Source organism: Phascolarctos cinereus, unplaced genomic scaffold (assembly GCF_003287225.1).
Source record: "Phascolarctos cinereus isolate Bilbo 61053 unplaced genomic scaffold, phaCin_HiC Scaffold_9;HRSCAF=440, whole genome shotgun sequence".
NCBI lineage: Eukaryota > Metazoa > Chordata > Mammalia > Diprotodontia > Phascolarctidae > Phascolarctos > Phascolarctos cinereus.
This window is the reverse complement of record NW_027556402.1, coordinates 66,009,497-66,028,760: the sequence shown is the minus strand read 5'-3', so window position 1 is coordinate 66,028,760 and position 19,264 is coordinate 66,009,497. Positions and strand designations below refer to the sequence as shown.

The following is a 19,264-nucleotide window of genomic DNA, read 5'->3' as shown; positions in this document are numbered from 1 at the left end:
TGATTTAAATTTTTAATTATGATTACTTGCTATGGAAAACAAGGAAACTATATTCCCTTGGTATTTTGGTTTGTAGTAATCTCTTCTATGTAGCCTAGATTGTCTGAATTAGAAACAGACCATTTTAGTATGAAAAAAATAAGATTTCCACAAGGAAACAGAAACGTTAGACAGTCAAGGGGCCTGTAACAAGACACAAACAAACAAAACTTTAATTCCTAACAGCATTTAGCTGTATTCAAACAATCTCGATTCACATTTCTTGTCAATAAACAATTGTTAGGAAGTCAATAACAATAATTGCTATAAATGGCAAACACCTTGTGTTACAAGTAACTCCGTAATTGCACTTTGGATGCTCTCATGACTCACAAGAGGAAGATTTTCTATAGCAATCTGCTCTGCAATAGCACTTCCTTATTTGAAAAAACACTGGAATTCTTTTAGGGAGACATCTTCCAGCAAGGAGAAAAAGTATACTTCCTTAACCTAGACCCCTACATTTGGTTTGATATTTTGCCAAGTCACTGTCCACTACATATTAACTTAGAAAAAATTACAGCTATATTTTAAGTTACACATTTCAATTAAGAGAAACTGGCCAAAGCAAAGTACAACCGGGCACCAAACTGCTTTCCTTTTGGGCTGTAATCATCAACAGCTATTTCTGCTTTCCAATCTCACAGGACTCTCCCTCAACCCAGCCAATCTTCCAAAAAAAAAAAAACCCCATACACTTCCCATTTTTAGCTGACTAGAAGTTATTTAAAATTGTCTACGGCTCCATTTTAAAAACAAAAAACTCAAGTTTTTTTTCTTCCATTTTGCCAATTATTAAAGAGTGGCTGCTTTAAGACAAAAGGGATAAAAGCATTTAACCAAGAATTTAAAATATAGCTTTAATTTTGGAATTTGTATCATTCCATTATCCTAACATTTGTATCTTATACATAGACACACACGCCAGAATTTTCCCAAAACAGTCAAAGGATCTGAGAATAACATGACAGAACTACACATAAATGAACATATTTTTAAAATACAGCTACAGAATTAGCTAGCTATGAAATCATTATAAATTTTCATGTTTCAACATATCGGAGACAATGAAAGTTAAATATAGCTGTGAGTTTATGAACAAAAACAGAAGTAAACTTAACGTCTCCCATAAACGAAGTGACATGGCAATTTTTTCAGGTAAAGACAAATAATTTACAGCACCAAAACAGTAGTTAGAATATTAGGTAAAAATGCTTTTGCTAATTAAACTAAATCTAATGAAAAGAGAGTAAAAGCCAATAGTAGCCTTTATGTTATATTAACACAAACATCCCAAGCTGAATTTTTCTTTTTCTTTTTGTTTTTTTTTTTACTAAAAAAACCAAATCAAAGAGACATTCCAACCGTTCCCATTATCATTCAATTCCCATTTGGAGGGGGGATGTGGGACAGAAGGTATGGGAGCGGGAATTAAAACTCCGTTAAGACCTAGGCGGTACTTTAAAGGCGTCAGATCATTTTAAATCCAATATGCAAAGCTGGACATTCTGGCCCCGTTTTCAATACAATTTAAACGCTAGTCTTGTTAAAAAGCCACCTGCAAAAAGTGTAACCCCCGCCCCCGATCCTCAACCGCGTCTGGAGAAATCAAACGCCATCGCAGACTATAAAATCCCATAGAGCGAAAACTTCTTCCTGCATGTTTAAAGGGACAGATCTTATGACACCACCAGCACTCGAGCAATCTGGCAGTGCCCAAGGTTTCCAGTGTGGCAGGAGCAGGGTGGATGTGTGTGTGTGTGTGACAGAAAGGCCGAGGGAGAGGCCAGCGCAGCCCCGCAGCGAGCCAGCGTCACACTTGGTCGCGCAGCCGGGCCAGTCTCTGGGACAGCTCGTCCTGCTCGGCCGAGGCCACCGTAGCCACGGAGCCCGTCTGGCCCTGGGGCAGCTCCATGTTGAGATCCAGGCCGGCCTCATCGGCCATCTCCTGGAGCAGCAGGTCCACCTGGCCCTGCGGCGTGGTCAGCGTGGTGGTGCTGCTCATCGTGTCTTCCATCTGCTGCGTCTGCACGTCCAGGGTCTCGAACTGGTGCTCGAACTTGTCCATGAGCGCCGAGATCTTCTCCAGGTTCATGCTCCTCAGCGCCGCGTCCATGGATTTGACCACCCCGGCCAGGGACTTCGTAACTTTGCCCATGGTCACGGCCGTCTGCACCCGGGCCGCCACGGCGTCCACGCGGGCGCTCAGCCTCAGGAAGTTGACGCCCTGGTTCTTCTGGCGGATGGCGTTCTCGGCGTGGATGCGCGCCACCTCCATGTTGCCCTTCTGGATGGCCTTCTTGATCTTGGCCTTCTCGGCCTTCTCCTCCTTGTCGCACTTCTTGGCGCTCCTGCTGAGCTCCTTGGCGGCAAATTTGAGGTTGAAGAGGTGTTTCTCCATGGCCGACATGGTCCCGGGGTCCGGGGAGGCCGCGCTCGGCCCGGGGGGAGCGGAGCAGACGGGGCTCCCGGCGCAGGGAGGCTTCTGTCCGGGACAGCAGAGACAGACAAAGGCTTCGGTGCCCGGCGGGGGCGGGACGGCAGCCCGTCTGGGAGGTTCCCCCTCCCCTATCCCGAGCCCGGCCGCAGAGCTGCCCACACAGCCCGGCTCGTTTGTTTTGGATCCCACTTCCTGTTTCGACGCGCTTTGTGTGCTTGCGTGCCTGATTGCGTAGCAGGGGCCGGCCCGGGAAGGGGAGGCGGGCACAATCAGGCTCAGACACAAAGGGCAGGGAAGGCGAGATCAAGCAGGGGTGGGACCAGCAGAAGGCAGGGGCGGGGCCAGACCGAGGACGGGAGGCGGGGCGGGGGTAACATCCCACAGTTTCAACCACCAAGAGCTGATAGGGTGTCAGCAGCAGCCAGGTCAGCAAGGGGCGGGGCCAGGATGAGGAAGTGGGGGGGGGAAGAGGGGCAGCATCTCCCACTGGTTTCAAGCACCAAGAGCTGATAGGGTGTCACCGGCAGCCAGGTCAATAGGGGGCGGGGATAGGGTGTCAGCAGCAACTACTAAGCCAAATCAGTCCTGGGAGAGACCAGCAGAAGACAGGGGTGGGGGCAGCATCTCACTAGTTTCAAACAAGAGCGGAGATAAGACGTCAGGAGCGGCCACGGGCGGTCAGCCACCGGACAGAGCCAGGATCTCACCCTAGTTTCAGGCACTAGAGAAGGCTAGAATGGGAGCAGCCGCCATTGATCTACGTCAGTGAGAGGGCAACAGAAGGGCTAGCGAGTGAGCAGAATCCAGGCGGGGCCAGGAAGAGGCGGGGCCAGCGCAGCACCAGTTTCTAAGCACGTCCCATAAACATCAACAGAGGCTGGGGCGGGGCATGTCTAAGAGCCCCTGTTCAGGAGGAGTGATGACTTACTTAAAAGCCAAAGAAACTGAGTGGCTTTTAAATGATCATGCAATTTCCTAGTCCTGAGGCCTTTCTATGCACTTTGAGGAGCCTTACACTAGTGCTGTATTTGTTTTAATTGCTAGAGGTCCATTTAATCTTTTTTTTCAAAAAAAAATCTTATGGATGCCTTTTGTTCTTACGAGTCATTTCAAGCCTCCCACACAAATACACCCAGTGACAAGAAAAAACAATTAAGCACAAACCTCATTTGACATTTCCTTATCTGTAAGATGAAGGAGTTGCAGTAGCTGAGATCCCTTTACACTCTAAATAAATACAGGATTGCATCTGATCCGGTATACAATATTTTCTCCTGGTAACCAGGAACTCCTTTTCTGTCCTTTTACCCACAACACCCCTCTCCCTTCAGCTGCAATGAGTGTTAGATATATATATATATGTTACCTTGGCTTGATTGCTAACAGCATGGGCTGGATCTGAAATCACAGCTGTGTGCAATCTTGGTTCTGACACCTACCTGGCTAACTCTGGGCCCATCACTTCACTTCCTCATCTGTAAAATGAGGAGCTTGGGCACCATTACCTGTGAGGTCCAATTCAGCTCTAAATCTGATACTACATATGACCTCTAAATTCATCCCAATAGCCTGTTATGGTAAGTACTATGACTATTACTGTCTTCAATTCCTATCTTTCAGAGGAAGAGCCTAAGGCTCTCAGATAGTTAAGTGTAACTTGTCCAGATTCGTACAGGAGGACACACCTCAGGGAATCTGACCCAGGTCACAGAATCATCATAGACAAAAGATCCTTAAAGACCACTTAGTCACTAGATCATAGATGTGGCAGTAAACGGGAGCTCAGAGGCAATCCCCCTCATTTTACAGATGACGAAACATATGACTAAGACACACAAATATGTAAACTTAACTTTCCTCATCACTCAGTCTAGCATTGGTAATGGCTGGGCTGCTTTGATTTCCAACAGTTTCCTAGGGAATTCCATCCCTAAGCAGGAATTGTAATAACACCTCTGACTTTTTGTATTTCTCCCACACATCAAGTCAAAAAACTTGCTCTTTCCTTCAAAACACTGTTTACCCATTTCCCTTTCTCCCCGTATCTTATGGAGATCCTGTTCATATGGACACATCATTACTGCACCCTGTCTTTCAAAAACACTGCTCTTTATTTCTTAGGCTGTAGCTAGGATGGTTTTTCTTGAATATTATGATTGTACTACTTCATCTTTAAGCCTTCTAATGATAACACGCTGCTAAAGCCCACATCATGCCTCTTCTTTAAAAAAAAAAAACCTTCAGTGGCTCATTATCACCTTCCAAATATACTCTTCATCCTGGCATTCGGAGCCCTCCACAATCCTTATCTCATGCTACTTCTCATGAGTCTGCAGTCTGGCCAATCTGTACTGCTCTCCTTCCCCATTCTCATCCTTCCTTTCCTCTCATCTCCAAGCTTCTGATTTTGCCCCCTTTGTCTCACTTTCCTTCTCTTTAAGTCTGTCCCTTATAGGTCTAAGTAAATGTTATCTCTTACAAAGTGAACACAAAAGAGAATGGTAAAAAGCACATTGGGAAATATGCTTCAGGTTTTAGAAATGAAAGATGAGATGCCTTCTCCCTTTTTCTGTCATAGGTATCATAAATGTATAAATGCCTACGTGTATACCTTTTTCAAAAGAGTCACAATCTTAATGAACAGGAAACTGCTAATTATGGATATGTGACTCATGCCAGAATCAGCTGTCTGTGCAGTTAGACTCCACTAGCTTCAGTAAAGGTCAAAGTCAACAGGAATAAAGATGCCTAAAATAGCTTCAACAAGACCTATTCAAGCAAGCCACTGACATCCAAAAATGGAAAATGGAAAAAAGGCGAAGATACTGACCTCAACAATCACCATTTCCCGCAAAATCTTAAACAAAGTAAAGCAGTCCCCAAACCAAGAAGTGTGCCACCCCTCCCCCCAAAAAAAACAAGACAAACCACTTAGGCAGCAAATGCTTCAACTTTTTTTTGCCAAGTGGAGAGACGCGGAACCAAGGGCGACCCTAGATCTGAAGACAAACTTATTTTAAAAAGCACTAAGGTGAGTACTTGGTCCCATCCACCTGCCTTTCCCAATGTTAGAAACACGCCTGACACCAAAAATTGAGTATCAAGAAAAGTTTATTACAAAGTCCAGAGGATTTAGCCACTTCAGGCTCCACCCCTTTTCAGGAGGAGAGAGCACCGAGTACAAAAGTCAGAGCGCTTCTTATGCAGTTAGTATGGGGCCTTCCAGGCCTGGATTGGTCTGTTCCTTCCCAGGTTACAACCTTCCTTATGTGTTCCATCTATGTTTCCCCCCTCGATATGTTCAAGCATGCCCCCCCCCATCACACATCCCATGATCCATTAATGTGGCTCTAATTTTATGTGGGGTGTGTCAGTTAATAGTAATAAAATTCATCAAGCATTCACAATAACATTTTGCTGGTGTCCTCGGGTTGACCCCAAACAGGTCTGAGCTGGATTGGCCCTTATCTTGATTTTGGGGTCTTCTTGCAACCATCAGCTTACTTCTTATTGGCTAAGCCCACCTGCAGTGTAACTGCTTCCTTGAGTTGTTTTTATAACTCTCTGCACTCTTCTACCTTTGTGGAAACTTAGCCCTTGCCTAACTCCCACAATTCCCTCCTCTTCTCTCAATAAGGATTATGTTTCCACACTTTTTGTTCCTGTGGTCTTTCCTCAAAGCGCTTTAGCATTAGTTCAAATTCTTCATCAGAGGGGGAGGAATGATCACTAATTCTCTCAAGCATCATCTTCACTCCACCTGATCCTGTTTATATTAATTTTTGAACTAGTCCTCTGATACAAAGGACGATGCAACACACTACTGCAGTTAAAACTCCCTCAGCTACGATTAGAGAGGCTATGATGGAAGCTGCTATTCCCTTCCATTTTCCAAACCGTGATTCCAACCACCCAGTGATGGGGTTATCGATACCAGAGTTCTCATGCTTGGGGTTTGGGTACTTCCTTTTGGGGAAGAGAAGTACCTTCTGTCGGTCCCAGCTCACTGGGTTTGAGTTCTATCTGCTCTGGGTACGCAAAACTAATATTTATCCTCCCAGTGGGATCTACCCCACCTCCCTGTGCCCAGAATCCGTACATTCCTGCAATCAGCATTTACAAAAGTGAGAGTGTTGGGGCTACACTGTTCTTTCTGGCACTGATTTCCCTGAGTCCGTCCCTTTGTTAGTATAATCTTAGAGGTCAAGCCCTTCTTATCATGATTCTGAGCATGGTACCATCGCCATCCAGAGGTCATGAACCATACATCTGACCAATATGGGCATGGAATCTTTCTCTGATCTTTTTCCTGATTATAATTAGGCTCAGGGCACATACATATACCTTTCATAATTACGAATCCTTTGAACTTCTACTCTCTCGTTATAAGTGGTTATGGCACAAGTGTCAAAACTAGCAGTTTGGACACATTCCTTTTTAAAACCATTTGATGGACAGGGATATCATTCAAGGTATATTAATAACCAACGACTAAGGAAAAACCCTCCACACTCATCCAAATCATGTGAGCTGGGTAATTACCATCCAAGGGGCCATGGTAAAACTTGGTTGTTGAGAATTACCCACCTTTCTACTACCTTCTCGGGGTTGCTGTCCGTAAGTTTTCCAGAACCAGGTCTGGTTTTGAGCCTTCAGAGACAATCTAAACCTAGCAGGATTTGGGAATGGCCCCTGGCAATCCCAACAAACCTACTGTGTGTGCAGCCTATTCCCACACCAGGTTAGCTAGTCCCCCTGTAACTACTTCACTTCCCAGTCCACTCCTAGACACCACAGGTCAAACCACCAACTAAAAAGTTTTTGGTACCTATACTCTGGGGTCCAATTAGGATCTCCGGGAGCAGGAGTGATATGTATTTCAGGCTCTCTTTACCTAGAACATATAAAATAGTTCAAATATCAGGGCAGAAAGCAGTTGAGTTACAGGAAACAGGAGGTAACTATAACAGCAGCTGGTATAAAAACAAAGACTACACAACCCAATTCACCCTTCCCATCAAGTCCATCAAGTCCGACGCCTCTTCTTTAAGGTAACTTTTAGCGTGAATGATCTCCTTCTACCGTCCACTCCTGAGGTTCCTCCACTGGTCCTTTCACCTTAGTATAATATGTCCATCCCCTTTCAGCAGCTCTTACAGCACTCTCAGTGGTCAGAAGAATCAGGAAAGGTCTGTCCCCACCTAGGATGTAACTTCTCTCCTTCCCAAGTCTTTATCAGTACCCAATCTCTAGGCTTGAACAGGTGAATCACGAACTCGAGTGGTGGAGACTGGGGCCAAAAGTCCTTTGGTTCGGAGTTCTGAAAGGGAGGATGACACTGCCGATCTCTTAAAAACCTATTCTTAGTTTAGAAGGAAAGACTTTCTCCTTTTCCTCCTGGAAATGGTATGCCATATAAAAGTTCAAAAGGCAATATTCCCATATCCTGTGTAAGGGCTGTTCTAATCCTTAATAGGGCTAGGGGCAAACACTTAGTCCATGGTAGCCTAGTCTCAATTCCCAATTTTGTAATTTGCTGTTTTAATGTCTGATTCATTCTCTCCACTTTTCCAGAGGAGGGTGGATGCCAGGGGGTCTGGAACTTGCATTTTATCTCCAGGCACTTCATAACGTCTAGTAAAACCTTAGCTGTAAAGTTTGTCTCATTGTCTGAGTCTATTCTCTCAACTAGCCCAAAGCGAGGGATTATCTGCTCAAGGAGTACTTTACTGACTTTGGATGCAGTAGCAGAAATTAAAGGATATGCATGCCTCTACCCACCTATTACTAATAAATATTTGAACCTTCTCACCCGAGGCATTTCAGTAAAATCTATTTGGGTACTTTGGAAGGGCCTTAAGGTAATCTTCCTCCCACCCTTCCTTGGGTTCCTCAAAATCTTATGATTAACTTTTTGACAAACCACACACCTCTCTGTAATTTGCTTAGCAATAGTATAAATTCCCATAAACCCAAATCATTTCAAAATCACATCACATAAAGCTTGAACCCCCCCAATGACTCCCCTTATGAAGGACCCCCATTATTTCTCTCTATATCAGTTTATCATTTTTCTTCCATCTGGAAGGATCCATCACTCCTCTTCATCTCTTCTCACCCCTAATGCAATTAGTTCCTTTAGCTCTTTATTACTAAAGATGAAGTCAGATTTAGGGTATTCAACATGGGGTATCAAAACATGGGAGTCCCTCCTTCCCCTAATCCAGCCTGCTCTGCTTCTTTATTGCCAAGTCAGTTTCCCCTTCTGCTGTCCCTTCACATGAACAACAGCGATTTCGGTAGGCAACAACAGGTTCTATAACACTTGTTTAATTAATTCCCCGTGTGCCAGATCTTTTCCTTTGCTATTCATTAAGCCCCTTTCCTTCCAAATTTTCCCAAAGGTATGCACTACCCCATAGGCATATTTAGAGTCCCTGTATATTGTCCCTTCCTTTCCTTCCAATTCCTTTACAGCTTGACTTCAAGCATAGAGTTCACAAGTTTGTGCTGACCAATTCTTTGGTAGGGACCTGGACTCACTTAGTACCCAATCGGTTCCGTTTAGAATTGCACACCCGTTTTTCCTTTTTCCTTCAATCATTCTTGAGGAGCCATCTATAAACAATCGCTCCCGGATCTCAAAAGGTATATCTCTTAGATCCTGCCTAACTTTAGTCTGATAATCTATAACATCCAGACAACAGTGTTCTAATTCTAACTCTTCCAAGTTTGTTTCTCCCTTTTGAAGATAAGTGGCTGGATTAACACAACTTTCAGCACTAAGGACCAAATCATCCTTCTCTAACAAGATTGACTCATACTTCAAATCCCTGAATCTGTCAACCTGCAACCAGCCTTTTGATTTAAAATGTTTCTAATCTGGTGATTAGGCTCCTCCAAAAGTCAACCGAAAGAGGATCCAATAGTTCAGACCAAAAGGCCACCGGCTGTCTCTGCCCGGCCCACGAACGGGGCAGAACTCCAGGAGCTGCTCCTTGATCACCAGTAACAAATAAATGGAATGGTTTATCGAAAGTTGGCAAAGCTAATACTGGAGCTGAAATTAAAGCCTGTTTAATCTGCTTAACTTTCTCGTTTTCTCCCTCTGTCCAATTTAGCGGCTCAGGCTCATCCTCAAGTAATTTCTTCTACAGCTCCTTCGTCACTTGTGCATAGGAGTCAATCCATAGCCTACAACACCCCACCAGTCCCAAGAATTTTCTCAAGTCTCTTTTCGTCTTAGGGAGGGGTAGTTCTACTATGCCCTTGATTCTGTCAGGGTTAATTTTCCTAATTCCTTTGCTAATTAGATGTCCCAAATATTTCACTTCTTTTTCTACAAACCGTAATTTCTCTGGTGACACTCTCAAACTATGATTCCCCAGGACATTTAAAAGCATTACGGAAACCTGGATTAACTTCAAGTTCTTTTCTTCTTGACGAAAGTAAATTGTCCACATATAGTAACTGTCCACATCTAGGCGTCCTACCTTCAGGGTGATCAAAGATTCCTAACAGTTTCTCCAGTACCTGCCTGAACTAGTTAGGGGCCTCAGTAAACCCCTGGGGCAGGACTATAGTTTTTTCTCCCCGTCTCCACATTCTCCCAGGTGAAGGCAAACAAATCTCTACTCCCGTCAAAGGACAGGCCCAAAATGCATCTTTTAAGTCTATGACTGTAAACCAATTATGAGTAGAGGGAATTTGGCTTAGTAAAGTATAAGGAACCACAGGGTGGCGCACTTGCACCAACTGATTAACTTGCCTCAGGTCTTGTACTAATCTATAAGTACCATCTGGCTTATGAATGGGAAGAACAACGTATTAAAGGGAGACATACAAGAGTCTAATAATCCATCCTTAAGCAGTTGGTCAATCACTAGTTGTAACCCTTTTCTCCCCTCGATAGGAATCAGATACTGCCTTACACAGGCCACTGCCTTTGGATCCTTTAATTTAATTTTGATGGGTTCAATGTCCATACCTCCCCTATTTCCTTCCTTTGTCCAGACCTCTGAATTTATTTCTTTATAGACTTCAGTGCTCATTAAGTGCATCTTAATTCTGCAAGTTGTTCACCTATTACTTTAATTTCTAGTTTAAATTTAACTATCAGGTCTCGCCCTAACAAGTTGACTCCTGCCTCAGGCACATATAAAAACCTAGCTGTCACATCATTCTCTCTTTGTCACTAAAGTTTCCTCAAATATTAGCACATAAAAATTCTCTCCTTGTACCCCAGAAATTTTGAGCTGATCTTTACTCAATTTCATTCCCTTTGAGATAGCATTCAATGAGGACCTTTCTGCCCCCATGTCTACTGAAAAGGTGACTTCCTCTCTGGAGTTCCCGACCTCTAGGTTAACTAAGGATTCCTGATTGGGTTTAAGGAGAAAGAACCCCAGAACCCCCTAGTCCTCTTCTTCTTCAAAAGTCATGAGATGTACCACCTGCTCCTCCTTTTTCCTCTCAGGACAGTTTCTCTTAGAGTGTCCTGACTTTCCACATCAATAACTATTCATTCTTCCCTGGTCACTTCTCATTTCCTTCTCCCTTACCCTTACCCTTCCTGTCTAAGTGAGGCCTTTGTCCTTGCCTTGACTCATATCTTTTTCCTTCAGACTTCCTTCACTGCCCGCACCATGATTCTTGTTTTCTGTCTCTGCTGCTCATCCTCCCTCCTTACGTACACTTTCTGTGCTTCCTTCAATAGTTCTTCCAAAGGATGGGTTCTCCAGTGGTCCAGCTTCTGGAGTTTCTTATTTATGTCTGGCCAAGAATTGGACACAAAATGTATTTTGAACATCCCTTCAGCTATTGGCTTCTGAGAGATCCAGGCCAGAGAATTTCCTAAAGTTTTCTCTCATCCTTTCCAAGAACTCAGAGGGAGTTTCCTCCTTTTTCTGATGAACTTCAAATGCTTTGTTCAAATTCTGTGATTTTGGCACAGCCTCCTTGATTTCAGCTATTATTAATTCCCTAAGGTCCTGCCTATGGGCCCTATGGACTTCATTATTATGATTCCAGCTGGGTCAGCATTAGGAAATTTCACCTCCTCTCCCATCCCTCCATCCATTTTGCCCTTAACATTCCTCTTTCCTCTCCCGAGAAAAGAAGTGTCAAGGACTGACATTAACTCACCCCAGGTATAAATTTTCGGACCCAGGAACTGATCTAACAGTTCTGATAGTCCTACAGGGTCTTCTATCAGTGACTTCATCTCTTTCTTAAATGCCCTGACTTCAGTAGTGTTGAGGGGAGCATTTACAAAGCCTATTCCCTCTCCTTGACCACCCATGTTTCCCTTAAAGGGAAACAAAGGAGGTGCATTAGACTGGGGTGGGTTGTGAGGATGAGGAGGAAGCAGTAAGGCAAGGAGGGGATCCCATTTGGAAGAGAATTCTCTTATATTTTCCTCATCCTTTTCCTTCCCTTTTGCTTGATTTAAGAATGTGTCCACTGCAGTTGGGACAACAGCCCCGGGGCCGCAGCAACCCGCAGAGTCTTTCTCTTCCAGAGAGGCCCCTCCCTTGTCATTTACCTACAAATTTAGAAGCTGACAAACCCAATCCTTATCTGATCCAAATTTAGGCCAAAACACTGATGGTACCAGGATAGGTTCCTTGGTCCACTCCTGGCAACAATATTTAATCATTTTCTTTTTGTTCTTTGGGCGCCAAATTGTTAGAAATACATTTGACACCAAAAAATTTAGTATCAAGAAAAGTTTATTACAGAGAAAGTACAGAAGATTCAGACATTTCTGGCCAGAAGTGGGCTCCACCCCTCTTCTGGAGGGGAGAGCACCGAATACAAAGGGGAATACAAAAGGGAGAGCTCTTTTATGTAGTCAGTTTCAGGCTAAACCTCCCAGGCCTGGATTGGTCCGTTACTTCCCAGGTTATAACCTTCCTTATGCGTTTCATCTAGGTTTCCCCCTTGATATGTTCAAGCATGTCCCCATCCCTTGTCATATGTCCCATTGATGGGGGCAGGGCCCAAGCCAAGATCTTCACCCTTTGCCCCAAAGGGAATCTGACTCCCAGGCCCCAGACCCTCATCTCCCTTTGAAAGCCTTAGCCTTACCTGTTAATCTTATTCAGACGCACCCTAAAAGAATCTGGCTCCCTTTTGTCTATAGGCCCCAGAAAGGTCTTCTCCTGTCTCAAACTGTTCCTTATCAACTCCCCTTATCTCCTTTTGAAAGTCCTAGCCCCATCTTGATTTTGTGCAGATGCCTTTCAAGCTTCTGCCTTCCTGTTCCCTCCATTAGCTATTCCCATTGTCTATTCAATCTGTCTGACCTCCCCAATTAGAATTCTTACCTAGACCCTTTTCCCAACCCCCTTCTCTGGCCACCCAAAGTTACTTTAGTATTTAAGATCCACCTTGGCCCTCATTCAGATGCTGAGAATCTCAGGCCCACAAGGCTGAGCCTTTCTCATGCCTACCTGTCCTTACCGGCTGACACCACCTGGCCTCTGGCTGAAGAGGATTTGAGTTGAATTCATTCAGCAGGGCCCGGTTCGGTGATTTTGGGTTTGCAGTACCCCAAAAGTCCTAGACCTCTTCACCATGATCTGTTCATGAGGCTCTAATTTTATGTGGGTTGTGTCAGTTAATAGTAATGAAGTTCATCAAACATGCCCGATAACATTTTGCTAGTGTCCTAGGGTTGACCCCAACTGGCCAGAGCTGGATTGACCCTTATCTTGATTTTGGAGGGTCTTCTTAGAACTATCAGCTTACTTTTTTTTGGCAGTTGGGGTTAAGTGACTTGCCCAGGGTCACACAGCTAGTGTCGAGTATTTGGTCTGAGGCCACATTTGAACTCAGGTCCTCCTGGCTTCAGGGCCAGTGCTCTATCCACTGCAAGCTTACTTCTTATTGGCTAAGCCCACCCGCAGCATAACTGCTTCCTTGAGTTGTTTTTATAACTCTCTGCACTCTTCTACCTTTGTGGAAACTTAACCCTTGCCCGACTCCCACACCAACTTAGTATATATATTGATTTTTTTCTCATTTCAAACATGGGGGACTGAGATATCAAAGACATAGAACAGTGAAAATTCATGGAAGAAAAAACATGCAAGTCTGGTGGGACAGCCCACTAAGCCACAGCATTTCACAGCATTTGGAAATGAAACTGAAAGAGACTCACACTGGAACAGTATGTCCTATTTCCAGTATCAGTCACACAAATGTATTCTTAGTATGTACTAAATGAGGAAGTAGAAATAGAACTTCAGAGAAAACACTGCTGGAACAACTAGAACAAGATACCCACTGCAGAAATCCAGGCTGGAGCTATGCAGGGTGCAGAGCCCTGGGGTGTCATTTTATAAGAACTCTCAAACAGGGGAAGATAGCAAAAGTACGAATAAAAAATGGGACCATCAGTAACTACAAACCTACTTTCTTATTCAACAAACACTTATTAAGCACTGACAGGGTGCTTGGGCCTCAGCCCTAAGATGGCATCTTTGACAGCCCTCCCAATTTCTCAGGAGGCTCCTGTTCTGTGAGAAAGTTTTCTCTTGCTGCAGAACACATTCTCTTATCAGGACAGAGGGGTGCCTGGCCCAAGGGCTCTAGGCACCAGATCCCCAAGGATCTCTCAGCTCCCTCAATGTCTGATACAGTCCCTACACTTTCCTATCCATAGCTCCCAGATGCCTAGACTGCTAGATTACCTAATTAGCACCCCTGGCATTCCTTTCCCTTGCCCCTTTTCCATAACACCAGCACCATCTTCACTCTCTCAGGTTCCATAAGGACCTTTGCCCACTTTTGCTAAAGTGTTACAGTAAACATTTTGCCACTTGACTAAGAGCAGGCTTGAGTGTGTGAATCCATTCCAGGCAACAATGCCTTGGCATTCTCGGGGTCCCAGCACCCCAAAACTTCAACAGCACCTACAATGTACAAAGTACTGGGAATATAAAGATTAAAAAAAAAAAAAGCCCAGGCCCTGCCCTTGTCATCTTATTACATTTATCAAGAGATTACACTGGTGTCATGCAGAGAATGAGCCTTAGAGTCATGAAGACTTGGTTCAAGTCTTACCTTTGACACATTAGATACAAAATATGGATTTAGCCTCTCAGTTTTCCTGACAGGGGGTCATTCTAGGCAGAGAGGACAAAATAAGCAGAAATTTGGAATTGGGAGAGGAAAAGATGAAAATGGGAGTTGAAGAAAAGTATAATTTGAATCCACAGCAGACTATGAAGCATGAGATAGATAAGTTTGGATAGGTCTGAGTGGGATTGTGGAGGGCTCTGAATGCTCAGGAACAGGAATATATTTGGTAGGCGACAGTAAGTTACTAAAGAGGTATTAAGTAATGTTTCAGCAAATAATTAAATTCAAAACAACTGGATTAGGGTAAAACCTCTAGCAGTCAAAGCAGGCTTTCTTAACCTAGAATATGTGAAGTTTTATTTTTTAAAAAACAATTTTGTAACTGTATGTCAGTATAATTGTTTTCCTTTGACTGAACAACATCTGACTCTTCATGACCCCTTTTGGGGTCATGAATCTTGGCATGCATCTTGCATGAATCATGCCCGTGTCTTAGCAAAGATACTGGAGTGGTTGGTCATTTCTTTCTCCAGCCCATTTTATAAATGAGGAAAATGAGGCAAAAAGGGTTAAGCGGCCTGCCCAGGGTCACACAGCTAGTAAATGTCTAAAGCTGGATTTGAATTCAGGAAGATGGGTCTTCCTGACTCTAGGCCCTGCCCTCCATTCACTGTGCTACCTAGCTGTCCCCCTATGTATTCTACTGCATTCCAAAACGTTATTCTGAGAAGAGATTCACAGGCTTCACTTAAGAATTCCTGAGTACTAGAGGAATTGGGAAAGGCTTCTTGGAGTATATGACATGTGAGCAGAGCTAGAAAGGAAGCAAAGGCTTAGAAGAGAAGATAGAAGGAGGGAAGGAATTGCAGGCATAGGCCAGAGAAATGCACAGATGATCCCTCATGAATGCCACCAGAGAGAGAACTCTGCTCAGCGACCATTAGAGACACTGTGAGGCAATAAGCCAGGGAGATTTATACTCTCACTAAAGGTGCTCATCACTGTCATGGAGAATGTCTTATTCAGAATCAAAATGGAAGAAGGATTCCCTACTGCCCGGAAGTTCTACCTTTGTGTGTGTCACGGGCTCCCCGTTAGCAGTCTAGCAAGCCTAGGGAGCCCTTCTCAGAATAATTTTTTTAAAAAGTCATAACTTAAGGAAATGCCAAATTTTAGCTAAAGGTTAGAGAAAATAAAGATGTATATTTTTTCCTCATTCAAATTCCCAGACCCAAGATTAAGAATCCTTGCTATTGATAGTGAAACAATTCCATTTTGCTCCTGCCTGTTTATATCATGAAGACCCAGAACATTACACAGCCTCCTCAGTGAGATCCGTGATTACTCATCAAAAGATACTAGCCTAACAATCCATACAGGAAAAACTAAATGGATGAAGAATGCCTACTCTGCAGACTATGAAATACAGTTGAAAGACTACTCCATTGAGACAGTAAATTGGTAATTAGATCTAGGACAAGGACTGCAGATGGACAATGAGTGGGGCCCAAAACTGAAGAGAAGGAAAAGGGGAGGCTGGATTGCATTTGGGAAGCTACATAGTGATCCAGGCCACTCTCCAACACAAATATCTACACTTTTTAAATGTAAATGTTTTCCTGGGAATACTGTATAGTTGCAAATTTTGGAACAGTGTAAGAATCAAAGCTGCATGTAGTTAAATCTAAAATTCAGCAGAGAAGTACACGATGGGAGCAAGCGATATATATTCCCAAAGGTGACTTAAATGCAAGAAGCGGTCTATGGGGGTTTATCAAGGAAATATATGAAGGAAGTAGGCTAGCTACGTACAGAGTGGGAAACTGAAAATTTTGTTAAATTGATGTGTTAAATCAATTTTGTTAAGACATGATCAAGCTAGCCTAGATTTAACATTAAATAAGAAAGTATTTTATTAATGCCATTTGTCCTTACGTGGGCATAGTAGCAGTTAGGTGGCTCAGTGGATAGAGAGCACTGGGGCTGGAGTCAGGAAGACTCATCTTCCTCAGTTCAAATCTGGCCCCAGATATTTACTAGCTAATCACTTCACCCTGTTTGCCTCAGTTTCCTCATCTGTAAAATGACCTGGAGAAGGAAACAGCAAACCACTCCAGTATTTTTGCCAAGAAAACCCCAAATGAGGTCACAAAGAGTTGTACATGACTGAACGATAACTGAACGATAACTGAACAACCACCACAACAGCCTTACACAGAAATAGATCGTGTGCAGGCCTTTGTGTCCCACAATTTCAACCTCAACAAGAAAGCCAGCTCTCCAGAGGGACAACAGATGGTGAACCTGCAGGCTGCCCTGGTCCTCGTGAAGTAAAGACATGGAAAAAGCCTGCAACAGACTGGGTAAATCCTTTATGGAGAAAATCTATGGATTACAGCACAGATACAGAGCTGGAAGGGATTTTAGAGGCCACTGAGTCCAACACATTCATTTTAACAGATGAGGAAACTGAGGCCTGGAGAGCTTAAGTGACTTGACCAGAGTGACTAGTAATGTCTGAGGCAGGATTTGAACTCGGGTTTTCTCAACTCCAAGGCCACCTACATCCTGGAAGAACTAGGACAGCAAGTCCACAAGATACCCTGGTTAGTGTGAACTGAATGCAAGGAATGGCCACATCAACTCTACCACAGACCAAAGTATTAAAGAAGTGAACACTATGGACAGACTCATCGACATCCAAGAAACAGAACTGGGCGCTCTGCACAAAATGCACTATTTTGTATTGAAACATAAAAAGTAACTTACCTGTTTGCTATGACTTTGTCTCCCTGTTTTCTTCTTTGATTCTTTCTTGGGACTAAAGAGAAAGAGACAAGAGAGTTTTTTAAAAATGCTAAAGTTTATGTTAGGAAACCATTGCCACCTTCTTTGCAGCCACCTATGTTTCTTTTTTTCCCCTTTTTCTTTTGGAGGCAGTCAGGTTTAAGTGAATTGAATTGGCCAAGGTCGCACAGCTAGTGAGTGTCGAGTGTCTGAGGCCACGTTTTGAACTCAGGTCCCCCTGACTCCAGAGCCAGTGTTCTATCTACTGTCCCCTAACCATTTACTGTTCAAATGCCTCCTTGATATTATCTGTATCACTACTGCTCTATTCAATGAAAATTAAAGCCCTGAAACCTGGCAGCTAGGCAGTACAGTGGATAGATCACTGGACCTGGAGTCAGGGAGACCCAAGTTCCAATCTAGCCTCCAACACGTACTAGCTATGTGAAACTGGATGAGGCACTTTGTCTGCCTCAGTTTCCACATCGGTAAAATGGGGATAATAATAACACCTACCTCCCAGGGTTGTTGTAAGGACAAAATAAGATAACATTTATAAAGCAACACTGGTAGACCTCAAGGTATTATATAAATGGCAGCTATTATTATTATTAATATAATCTCTATTTCTGTCTTCTCTCCTTTTCATAACCAGCTTTCATAAAAGTATATTCTGTCCTCTGAATTTCCATTTTTCCACCTTCCAAATCAGCCTCTCAGCCATCCCACTTCTACTTCTACCCCAGCCTAAACGGTGTTTGTTTCTGAAGGGCACTTAGCAATGTTAGCAACAAAAACGAGGTATAAAAAGAAAAATTAAAAGAACAGGTGGGGGGGGGAGTGGAAGGAAATTAAAAGAAAAAAAAGTACCAGCAAAGAAAAATTTACAAATCTCTATCTGCACTTAAGTTGAATGTATATTTTGAAAATCCAAGAGAGACAAGGAAAAAAAATTCATGGAGGTAATCATGATGTGGGCAGCTAGGTGGCTCAGTCGATAAAGCAAAAGGCCTGGAGTCAGAAAGACCCGAGTTCAAATCCAGTCTCAGACACTTGTTTGGCTGTGTGACCCTGGGTAAGTCATTTAACCCCTCTTTGCTTCAGTTTCCTCATCTGTAAAATGAGACGGAGAAGCAAATGACAAACCGTGCCAGCATCTCTGCCAAGAAAACTCTCAATGGGGTCACAAAGAGTCAGACACAAAATGACTCAACAAATCGTGATGTGTGGAAATACTGCAGGATTCGGTGTTGGAAGAGCTGGATTTGAATCCTGTCACTTACTGCCTCTGGGAACTTAGGTAAGTCACAACCTCTCTGGGCCTCAATTTCCTTACATGTAAAACGTCCAAGGAGGATGGCCAAGATGATATTTAAGATCCCTTCTCAGTCTAAATCTATGCTCAGAATATAAGATAACTCCCACTAAAGTCATCTCCATTTCAATACACCGTCCATCATCAACAACAAGAGAAAGGAAAGGTAGAACAGCCTTCACAAGAATGATAAAATATAAGCCAATATTTGGGCATAAACTTATCAAGGTCTATGTCACCAAAGCCCTCTGTCCAGGCTTTATCCTTCTTGATCAACACCACCTAGCCCTACTCCACCTCTCCCAGCTTTCTATTCTTGGCTTTCATAACCCTCCAGATTCCAGATCTCCTGCAGATCATTCTTTCCCTAGGGCTCCGGCTCCTCCTAGCCCTTAAGCCCAAGTTTCCCAAGGCTCTGTCCTATAAGCATTGTCCTTTCTCTTCACTCTCTTCTCCTTGGCAATCTTATCCACTCCTAGGGTCAAACAGGCTAAAGGATTTCCAAAGTCCCCTTCTAGCTCAGTCATGCCATGGCCTCTAAATAGACAACACTCAGGGCTTCCTACCAGAGTTTCTTAACTATAGGCCAGTCCTGC

The 19,264-nt window shown here is 43.6% G+C and overlaps 2 protein-coding genes across 2 annotated transcripts in view; both read right to left on the bottom strand.

The window, feature by feature from the left end:
* Positions 1 to 19,264, bottom strand: part of CENPU (centromere protein U) — a 53,653-nt gene that overhangs the window by 29,697 nt on the left and 4,692 nt on the right. Inside the window, exon 2 of the mRNA XM_021007672.2 lies at positions 17,336 to 17,387. Coding sequence (XP_020863331.1) covers positions 17,336 to 17,387 — 52 coding nt within the window. The remainder of the gene's footprint in view (positions 1 to 17,335; positions 17,388 to 19,264) is intronic.
* Positions 187 to 2,537, bottom strand: LOC110222591 (charged multivesicular body protein 1B1-like). Its single transcript, XM_021007677.2, has one exon. The coding sequence runs from the start codon at positions 2,447 to 2,449 to the stop codon at positions 1,853 to 1,855; it is 597 nt and encodes a 198-aa protein (XP_020863336.1). The 5' UTR covers positions 2,450 to 2,537; the 3' UTR covers positions 187 to 1,852.

Bases quoted from the DNA above. Each gene is read 5' to 3' on its own strand.
- LOC110222591 (XM_021007677.2), bottom strand. From the start codon at position 2,449: ATGTCGGCCATGGAGAAACACCTCTTCAACCTCAAATTTGCCGCCAAG.